Source organism: Euwallacea fornicatus, chromosome 27 (genome assembly GCF_040115645.1).
Source record: "Euwallacea fornicatus isolate EFF26 chromosome 27, ASM4011564v1, whole genome shotgun sequence".
Taxonomy (NCBI): Eukaryota; Metazoa; Arthropoda; class Insecta; order Coleoptera; family Curculionidae; genus Euwallacea; species Euwallacea fornicatus.
The window spans coordinates 1,704,778-1,716,095 of NC_089567.1; the positions used below are offsets into that span (position 1 = coordinate 1,704,778).

Below are 11,318 nucleotides of genomic sequence, written 5' to 3' on the forward strand. Positions count from 1 at the left end.
ATAAAAATACCAGAATAGATAACAGATAATTTTAAAATCCATTGTTCCCGACTAGCCGATTAGTATTACTGATACTTCAAATTGTTATTCAGGATTTTCTATAATTCATCTGTTTATTCTAATACTTACTGTCGGGAATGATTTACATTGGCTAATTCAACGTACTCTCTTTGATCCTTGTAGAAACAGTGAATTCGCCCGCAGCCGACGACAATACCGCACTGTGCATCAAGAAACTCACCAAGAAACTGTAAAAAGTAAGCACAGTTCATTCTAACGATGAATTTCCAACGCATATTTTTGCTCATTAAAAACTGAATTTCAGGATCCAGTGTTACTTATTCATTAAAGGAAACTGTGGAAAACTATCCATCGAGGAATCGCAAGCAGTTTCAGCCCTTCAAATCTCACCAGGAGCACCTTAACGATCAAGGTGAGTTTCAGTGTAATTTCATAGGCCTTTTCAATTGCGTTGAAGGTTCAAATACGACACGCATCAATACAGCGATTAATTTACAGGTACTTTTTTTCCAATTTTAACAATGGGCACTTTGTAATGGAAACAAATTCATACATTTTTTTTACAATTTTACTCCTTCCATACTTTAACTGCTGCCTGATTTTTTTATGATCACCCTTAATTACACTAGTCTACAGTAGAAAAGCATTCGAAATAATTTAAAGTGATTTCCGCTCGTCTACTCATGCTGAATACATATCGATAAGAACAGTTAATTATTGGTTTAAATTTTCACTATTTAACAAAAAATAAGAATTATTAATTCGTTCAACTCTAAGTGGGCGCCATATTTGAAATTGCCGAAAGTTTAATTTTTATAAAGATTTTAGTGGTTCGTGGATCACCCTTAACATTATATACAGGGTTGCTCATTGGTGCGTCTAAGTGCAATATCTCAATAAATATGAGTTCTAATAAGAAATGTTTCATATGAAAGCTTTTGATGATTAGAGGTACGTATTTTCAAATTATATTAAATGTACAGGTTGCGCCAAAAAATATTTATTAATACCAAATTATGTTTTTTTTTTTTAATAGATTTATCATTACATTTTAAGGTCAGTTTATGTTAAGACTCTTACGTCAAAAATTTATCGCCTCCGAGTTATTAGCGATCATTCGAAAATTTTGATAGCTGCATGATTTGACATAAATCAATGCCGCGTTCTGACTGCTACGAATTTGTATATCAATTATTTGAGGCTTTAAGAGGCCTTAACGAGCAAAGGTTTGAAATCCTTTAATCAAAAACAAGTTATCTATAACCCCCGAAATAGGCCTTCGAAATTGTATGAATTCGAACTTCAATAACTTGCTTATTTCAAATTGAAGTCCCCAATTTTCTTGACAGCATCGTGTCCAAAGTCCAAAAATCTACAACTTTTGTTAACATTGTGCTATTCGTAAACACGACCCTTTCTAAGTTCTTGACATTGTCCCTTTTTAGCTTCTAAACATTTAAAAAATCGCATCTCGTGACGTCAAGTATCATTTAAAAAATTTTCATGACTCTCGATGATTGCATTATTACTTTATTTTTGGAATCACCCCGGTAATTCTGATGTATTTTTTATGAATATTATATTTTCCATTGATAAGTAAATTGGTTTTTCCTGGCGAGCTTGCAACTGTATTCTGATCGAAATGGAGGACGATATGGGAATTTGTTGCAAAAACCTCGTTTACATAAAAATAATAGCATTTCTCGTAGTTTTACGTACTTTTGGATTCCGAACATGATGCCGTCGAGAAAAGTGGGGCATTCTATTTGAAATAGGCAAGTTATTCAGGTTTGAAGTCATGCAAATTCGCAGCTCTATTTTGGGGATTAAGCAAAACTGTCTTTTAATTAAAACACGTAAAAATGTAGAGCATTAGGCCCTCCTGGAGTCCCATAATTCTGATTACGAAATTCGCAACGGTTCGGGTGCTGCAGCGATTTTCGTGGGACCTTGCAGCCATAGAAATTTTCGAATTTTCCCCAATAATTCGGAAATCATGAAGTTTTGCCATAAAACGCTTTACATAAACTGACCATAAAATTTGCCAATAAATCCGAAAGTGAGAAAAAGTTTAGTAGGTCCCATTTAAAGAAACATAATTTCGTACTACTACACTTTTTTTTTAACGGACCCTGTATCTTACTTAAAAATATTTATAAAATACGCATCACCTAATTACCAATGGTATAAAACACTTATTTTTAAAATTGATATTTGCTGAAATATCTCACTTTGACGCATTAATGAGCAACCCTGTATAAACGGAACGAATGAAGACCGCTCAGAGGTAGCTTTAAGCTATGTGTTAAAGCTATTTTGCTAGATACTCAGAATATTTTATTCTCGATTCCTATTGGTCACGCAGTGAATATGAGGGTCTGATAAACATATTAAAACGGTTTTATTACAAATTAAATATGATGGATGCCAATGACAAATCTACGGATATTTAAAAATCGTAGCTCTTTTGCTTGGACTACAATTAGGCTACATAAAATTTTATTGCTTCACCTGCGAATGGAATACTCGTGATAGAAAAAAGAATGATAAAAAAAAGTGTAGCTTAATCCTCAATTGCTTAAACCTGAGAAAAAATGTTCAAAATAACCCTTAGTTGACCCACTAGAAGTGTTACTTCCACAAGTGCACATTGAGCTAAGGCTTATGGAAATTTTCGTAAAAACAATGGACAAAAATGGAGCTGCTCTTCATTACCTTCGTCAGAACTTTTCAAAATGAAATAAAGCCTAGATCAAGGAAGATACATCCGTCGGTTTTCAAATAAGAAAGTTTTTTTCAATAACCACTGACTTTATTTCGAAAGGTAATGAAAAAAGGTTAGAATGGTTTTGTCTTGTGGAAAAAACTATCTAAAAAATAAGAAGAGTAAAAACTATCTCGAATTATGCAAAATTTGTTATCATGCTAAGAACTGAGTTGCAACATGTCCTTGAAAATCCAATTTTTACATTCTCATCCGGACTTCTTCCCTGGTGACTGGGAGGCACACGGGAGTGCTTCCATCAGGACATCACAATGATGGGAAAACGATGTCCTGGCAAGTGGAATGTTTCCATATTGGTGGATTATTGCTGGACTGTTTATCCTGATGCTCCAGAAGCAGAATACAAGAGAGCAGCGAAAAAATTACGTCGCAACTCTGCAAATGAGCAGAAGAATGTATGACATCTATTAATTTTTGCACAAAAATTTTATTTTTTTTTAAACAAAACTGAAACCAACTTTGAAAAAGTATTATTTTTTTCACATTCAGCATGTGTAAATTAATTAAAAAAAACTATTTTACATGAAAAATAATTTTTTAAAGCCACATTTTGTAGACCAGTGTTATTAGGTAAACTCTATTTGGGTGTCTGAGCTTTGGCAGTTATTAGCAAGCTCTTTTTAAACATAGAACATACATATTCTTAACGAACTTTTACAGGAGTGTCTCACCTTAGACACAAATCAAATTTGTTCCGCTAAATTTGAGATGGGTGTGTTCCTATTACTAGACCCATATGGATCTAGAACCTTCTTGTAGAGATTTAGTTAAGTTAAGTTTGGAGTCGTTGCTTGTTTCTTTGTATCTGCGCCCCAAGTTTGGTGTTATGAAATTACCGTGGTCGTTTTGTGCTAGACGGAAACCGGAAGAAAGTGAGGACTCAGTTACGGAAAGGCCCACTAAACGCAGATGGAAAAAGATGTTGGCGAAAATCGGGATAAGGAGAAAACCTTCCATTAAAGGTAGCGTTTGGAGTTTATTCATGGCCTAATGTGAATACTTCATTGCCATTACTAAAATCGTATACAAAAACTTCGGAATTTTTTAGATCTTCTAATGACTGTTCATTGCTTTTTGTCATCATTGTTAGGCGCAAAGTAATAAACGCACATCGGGTCCTATACAGGGCGTTCGTGAAACGTGAATGTCAAAAAAATCAGTGATAGAATTGTGAAAAATAAGGGTAATAATTAATAAACTAATTTTCCCAAATCCGTAATACTCGAGATATACGTATGTGTGGTAAAAGTGTTAGAGACGAAGCAGAAATTAATTTTTTTCTTTAGGTCCATATTATTGAACCCCATAGTGCTCAAACCTCCTAAATTGGGAATTGTATTGTGGCAAATGCAGTGAGTTTCCATGTATTAAAATAATTCACTTTTTTCTTAAAAATAGGGCTTCAAAAGAATTAACTAGAGCTTTTGCTTTCAAATTTTACCAAAGGCTGGAAAAGTCGTTTTTGTTTAGAGAGCAATCGTAGCGTGCAATTTCTTTAATACTCGGATTAGGACCGTTGGGCCCGGCACTGATGGAACTAAAATTCAAATTTGGACCGCAAATGCAGCGCTTTTTGTAACAATAAATGCCCGGAAAACTTTGTGCAAAAAGCGCATAAGCGATTTCAATTTTCTTTTGCATTGCTGATTTTTTTATTAAACTTTAAAGCCCTGCATTTATTTCGAAACCTGCAAATTTGCAATACAAAGCTTGACCGGAAATTTCTTAAGCAAAAATAAAGTGGTTTCGGCAAACTAGGGGGCGCCACAGTTTTCAAATTAACATGATTTTTGTTTTTTAATAATTTCTAAACGCTCTAACCAATTTTCACTAATTTTAGACCAAGAGTTACTACATAAATTGGTATGTTTGGACGTAAGTGGAATCTTGTTTTTAACGCATGCAAGTATTGGTACTTTTATTTAAGCGTGGTTCTTAGAGAAAATTTTGCACTTTTGTTACTCCCTGTACGAATGATTTTAATTTTTGCTCTACTATTAGCTGACTTTATTTTGAAACTTTTTTGTCTCTGGTAAATTTTTCGCCAGGCGTACAATCTCTTTACAAAAACAATATTTACGGTACCTGCAAATCCATAATTTTTGAGAAAACAATGTGGAAGAAACTCGCCACGATGCTGGAGGTACAGATTTTTTTTTTAACGAATTCATCTATATATTCAGAAAACCGTTCAATATTTCATTTATCTCATTTCTATCTATGTATATATCACATTTATTATTAATTAATTAAACTAAGTAGGTGATCGTTCAAAATTAGAACTTTTCACGTTTTCATTACGATTAAACAACAGCAGTCCAGCACTCAATTCAAATAAACGATATTAATTTGAGAACCTCGGCACCCTGTAGTCTGCCTAAACAGTCTCATTTTTGATTACGGAATTTTTTGTCAAGCGTTGCACAGTCATTTCAGGGACACCCTGTATATCACCCACTTCATTTTAGTGCTGCATGTCACACACACCTTGTTTAAATGTCAGATTCAATCCTTGTTTGGTACCGGTAGCAATAATTACTTTTTCTAAACTACCCATCATTATGGTCGTGCATGACATAAAGCAACTGAGAAGTAGAAGTATCCACCGTGCCCGGAACCGGGAACCAGGGGCATCATTCTCACGTCTCGTTTGAGATTCGCCTGTAGAATATGTATTGTTAATTACTCACAAAAATTCGTGAGATTTTGTTTCACCAGGTTCGGATCACTTGTGATTAATCCCAAGTGAGACTGTAGAGGATATGCGTGTAGAAAGGTGTTAATGATGCCGCTCCCATATTTAAGATTCTCCTATGATACTTGAGAACCATAACCCAGAACGAGCGAATCAATACTCGGTTCATAACCAGAAAAAAGACAATTATTGGTGATATGGTTCTGGTGCTTATCCTATCGATTTCCTCTGTGTTTTCATCCAAGGGCAATTTAAATACGTCCAATGTTGTTAATGGAAATTGAACGAAAAGGTTTAACTGAATTAAATCATTTGGATTTATTAATCCCTGTTAATACATGCGCGAATTAGTTATATTATTTTCCATCCAACTGCAGGTAATCATAATTCTTGAAGAAAATCTAACTTCGATGATGGTTCCAACAAATCGAAACGTCGTTTTGAAATTTTGACATCATGTTAGTATTCCACTCAAAAAATTGTCGAAGAAAAGCTTTTAAAAACTAATTATGTTCTAAAATAAGCGATTTATCGTGACTATTTTAAAATGCGCCATTGGTCATCTCAAAAAGGTGACCTGTTGCGGCCACTTTGCAATCCTTATGGTTTTCCTGGATCCTCATACACATACGTCACGAAGATCTTGGATTTGTTATTATTCCTACACACATATGATGACGAAAAGATTCATTTATCTGATTTTTCTTTAAAGAAAATTTTAAACATTTTCGGTGTGCTTGCTAACGACACCGACGGTTTCTAAACGGAACTGTGCAACACATACAATTACTCATAAATTTTTGTGTCCATTACGCAATACTTTGTAGTATTGTGCAGTAGCCCATTATGCCCAATTATCCGTGGTTCTTTCATTATAAATTAGTCGAAGCATCATTTGCCTCGGATGACCCGCACTTTGAAGGACAACACCAATCAAAATACGTAAATCACATCCTTTCATTCAAGTTACACGCTCTGTGTATACAGTGCTTGTAAAACGTACTGCACCGCGGTTGTACCTTTCATACCCTTGATATTAAAAAAAAAAAACGTTTAAACACGTATAATTTTATTTTAACAAAGACACTTAATGCATTATTTTCCATGTTAAAATTTTCAACCCCTAGCCAGCTACTCTCACTAACATTTTATTTTTAAAGGGGAAAGTACCCATGGTGGTATAATCAATGAAAGGTAATTCAATACAGGACACAGTGGTGTACTCAGGCTGAAATTAAATCTGCAATTTTCTTTTTAAAAAAATTATCGAAGTCCGCATCCTAAAAAGATTGAGATATTTAATCTTTGCTTCCTACATAAACAATCCATTCCTACCTAAGAAAGAGTAAAAAAATGATCATAAGACTTAGGAATTTGATGTATCTAAAAAATCAGTAAGCAATCTTTTAAAACGAGAAGAACTTCATCCATTCAAGATTTCCCTTGCCAAAGAGTTGGCGCCTGAAGACATCGATCGAAGGATGGAATTTTGTGAAATAATGCAAGAAAAATGCATTCAGGATAATAAGTTATTTTCTAGAGTTTAATTTTCAGATGAAGCAACGTTCTGTTTAAATAGATGTATTTATCGACGTAATTGTCGCTAGTAATCCCAACACAATCCTCATTGGATGCAGACCCTGCATACACAACATCCGGAACAACTCAATGTATTGATGGGTACAATCGACCATCACTTCATGGGTCCATTTTTCATAAAAGAGAACTTAAATAACGCATCATACTTGCATTTGCTGTAAAACGAAATAGTTAGTCGCAATTTTTCCTGGAAGAACTGGCCAATCAATAGCCGATAATATTTGGGTCCAACAAGATGATGAACCACCACATTATGTTGCAAGTGTGAGAGAGTGTATTGTTCAGATTTTCTCAAGGAGATGGATTGGCACAAGAGGCACAATAGAATGGCCGCCATAATTTCCAGATTTTATGCCGCTAGATTTTTTTTGTGATGTCACTTCAAAGGGTCACTTCTGTATACCAAAATTTAGATTATTTATGTCTCAGAATTCGTGCAAAATTAGAATCATTAACAAAAACAACAGGAGATATTGCGATAAGAGAGTTCGAGAAGTGACTGAGTCATTTCCAAATTGTTGATGGAATCCAATTTGAGCGTTTATTGCAGGAATTTCAAATTTGTTTGATATAACAACGAGCTACTTTATTCTGTATCTAAACATTTTACTTTTTAAGAAAATTATAGATGAAATTAAAAAAAAGTAAATAAAAAATAAGCCGGTGATGAATTATTCAGGTTGAAACGTTAATAAATATAAATAAATTATACATGAGTCTGTCAGGAATAAAAAGCGCTTTCGAAATATGAAGCAAAAATTCCAGGTACGTATTTAGAGCAATGAAGTTGATAACGATTGCTTAGTTATTAAAACTCTCACCGTTTCGGAGATAGCAATGGTAGCCACAACAAAAAAACACCCTGTAGGTACTCAAATGCCCATAGGTAACTTTATGCTAGATAGATTATCATTCAGTAATGACCCATTTTGATGGGATAGCTTCCACGGCTATTTGAAAGTGCCTTAAAATATGTGTGACCGTTTTGTATTGTTCATTATAGTGGGTTCATTACGAAATTGATTCAATGGGCTCATTTTACCTTGTCCGAATTGAACATCAATACGAACGAGTATCGGTATTAAACAATATTAAATGGTTGTATAATGCTAAATGGGAGTGTAACAGTAATAAACCGTGCGAGTCTCTTATGCAGGTACTGAATTCTGTCCCTCTCAAGGTCTTAGGTAAATATCTTTATTGCTGACCCATGGGATTGACTTACATTTGACTAGGATCCGTAATAGAGGCCATACCAGAATAAATCATGGCAATAACCGCATGCAGGGGAGTATAATGTAATAGTCGAATCTTTTAAGGTGCGGCCACTCTATAAAATGGGATAACAGTGCGGAGACACTCCCACGAAAAACGGATACGGAAGTATGCTTCAGCCCATCATGGTACATCCCATTTCGCTTAAACAATCGTTCAGTTGCGGTCGTACCGGAGCAGTCCTGCTAAAATCCGCCGGACGTTTACGTACTTCTCCAAAAAGAAACGATCGTTAATTTTTCATTGTGTTATCAAGTGTGTTATGTTGTCTAACGTGTACTAAAAGGTAGAATGATGTTAATACCGAATAATATTGTCGTTAGTTATGCTGAATATCGGTTACTGGACATCTTATAGATGACTTGCATCTGTGCCCCCGAGACAGAAACGTCTACTTATTTTAAAACGCATACCCGGTACTCACCGATTTCTATATAGTCAGATAGACTAGTAATTTTGTATGGTAATTAGGCTGTAATAATGCGGTATAGATCGAACTTTGATCATTAATTATTTGTATACAAAAATACTCAAACAAATCCTTAATCGCTAAATTGCTCTAAATCGCAGGGAATAAATATAATTAAAAAAAAAAATGCATGATTAAACAAATTTATTGTTTTGCCTTTGAGGGTATTAAAGCGCCTTATAACCAGTTTTACTTCCTTGGATTTTCATATGTTCAAGTTCGAGTATTCAATTCTGCGGCAATAAAATATGATCTCGGATATCCAACGATGAAGTTTATCACGGAGCCACATTATATGGATTAATGAGAATTTTTATAGTCGCTTTATTGTTTTTTTTAATTCGTTAAATTAAGTCTCACAGAATATCGTACTTTTCAGACACTAAACAATCCAGTAGTGATGACGTTACCGTGATCAGCAACATTCCAGTATCGCATATCTCGTCCTCATCTTCAACTTCCACATCTGGCACCTTAGTAGCTGAGGGTAAGTTTCGTTTCCCCGACTTGTTAGAGTTAAAAGTAAATAAAGGTCCACTAAGTCGTTTTCTGACCCAATTTAATGCCATGAAATGCGTTGCTTTTTTATTGAGTTAGGGTCAATAAAAAACGGGAATGGTTTCCCAATTCTGCTGACATTTTGACCTAATTCATGCCACCCCAGGGAAAACTGAAATATACCGTAAGAACATAAAGGTTGGAACAAACTGAATAAAATTTGTACGCGGAGAAGGAAATGATCGTTCGCACACATGAAACCACTAAAAACAGTTTTTTAAATGTGCACAATCTAAAAAACCGACATATTTACCATGTCATTATTGCTGCAGATATTACCTAATTTTTTTCATTGCAATCCCAATTCTTAATATCACATTCGAAAAAACAAAAATATTTTTGAAAAAAATAGCTATATATTGACCTAAACTAATTAGTCAGGGAATGCACAGTTTTAGATAACAGTTGCAGTAGTAGTTCAACAATAATTTTTTTTTCCTTGTAGCAGTTTAATGCGTTCAAATGGTCATTTAAAAAATAGTATCTATCAAAATTTAAACCTAGAAAAATCTTACGTTAACCGAAATTTCCACGGAATTGGGAGTCCAATTCCTTAGGTCAATCTCCCTCAAATATCCTAGCTAATTCTCCTCTAACTCGAAAAAAACACCAAAATTCATTAAAAAAAAGTTTAAATTCATTAAAAAAATGTTCTAGAGGAGAATTGGCCTCAAAATTGTGTTACTAATCATAAATCCTATTTCGTCTTGAACTGGAAATTAAAAAAAATGAAATCATGTGTAATCGTTGCTTTATACATATTTTTTTATAATATCGTCGATATTTTTAAGAGTCAATTATACTCTCTTCAAATTAAGAGATAATTTCCTTCACCATTCTCTCCAGAAAAACAATCATATCATCTAATTAACCTGAATGTAGATAAGTTTGTATAAAAAGTGGCCCAATAAGTATCGTAAATACTGGAACAAATAAGCTTTGAAACAATACAAGAAGAGAACAAATTTTGTAAACTCAACAGGCACTTCAAATTATGGAAAAAAACGCCATCAGTAGCGTGCGTTAACCGAATACATTTTCTTATAGTCTCAGCAAAAAAAGCCTTTTTTATATAACTTTTTGCCTCTAACTGGAGCTCGTTATATATGTTTATATTTTCTCCATGTTTTTTCGTCCTGAGTTCTTCCGGAAAATGCTTCTTTTTTATGAGGGAGATGTTGCTTTTCACAAATAAGCAGATTGATATTCCAAACAAGATAAAATACATATGTATGTATGACCCTGTAACGAGACCTACGCATTAGATGGAATCATTTTGTACTACCCAGTTACGTATTACTATTGCAATTGATACCTACTTTAACAATGATGTTTTATACTTAGAAAACACTCTTATTTTGTTTTAGAGAAAAACATCTTCTCAGACCACGCAGTTGCATCCAGACAATCCTCCTATTCAAATTGCAGTTCCATACCGGACGAAGGTAAGCTTGCAGAGTTTTGGACTTCTTGCTGCTAAACAAATGTTACACTACCCACCAATCCAGATCAATGATTGTTTAGAAATTGTTATCATCAAATCGTACGCCTTTGGGCTGAACGTAAGCAACGATAATTTAAAAACAAATACATACCAAATTCGCACGCCAATGGACTACACAAAATCTATTACACACACACTTACGCGCGAATTATCTCTAAATATACCTTTAGACTAATAAACAATTACGCTTTTTAACACTAACAATGGTCGCAGAACCAGTGCGAAAATGTAGGAAGTGCTTGTGTTCTATTAGTGTTTGGTGTTTTCCTGTGAAGCGGTGTCGAGCTAATATCTTAACGGCTACAATGGAAAAGAATTGAAAAACATTTCGATGTGATGTAAGGAAAGTGCTGCAAATTTAATCGATGTAAACGTTTATCGTAGACGCAATGTAAGCAAACACATATAGGTT

The 11,318-nt window shown here is 34.2% G+C and overlaps 1 protein-coding gene across 15 annotated transcripts in view; it reads left to right on the forward strand.

Annotated features, from left to right (window-relative positions):
* The window catches only part of CAP (Cbl-associated protein), a 96,739-nt gene that overhangs the window by 31,725 nt on the left and 53,696 nt on the right, over positions 1–11,318 (forward strand). For 12 of the 15 annotated variants that reach the window (XM_066297120.1, XM_066297134.1, XM_066297133.1 and 9 more), the window contains 4 exons: positions 184–257; positions 326–433; positions 9,224–9,331; positions 10,770–10,847. In XM_066297120.1, the coding sequence (XP_066153217.1) occupies positions 184–257; positions 326–433; positions 9,224–9,331; positions 10,770–10,847 (368 nt within the window). Of the gene's footprint in view, positions 1–183; positions 258–325; positions 434–3,661; positions 3,769–9,223; positions 9,332–10,769; positions 10,848–11,167; positions 11,298–11,318 lie in introns of those variants that run through there. The other 3 variants (XM_066297129.1, XM_066297131.1, XM_066297130.1) reach the window with 3 other exon arrangements.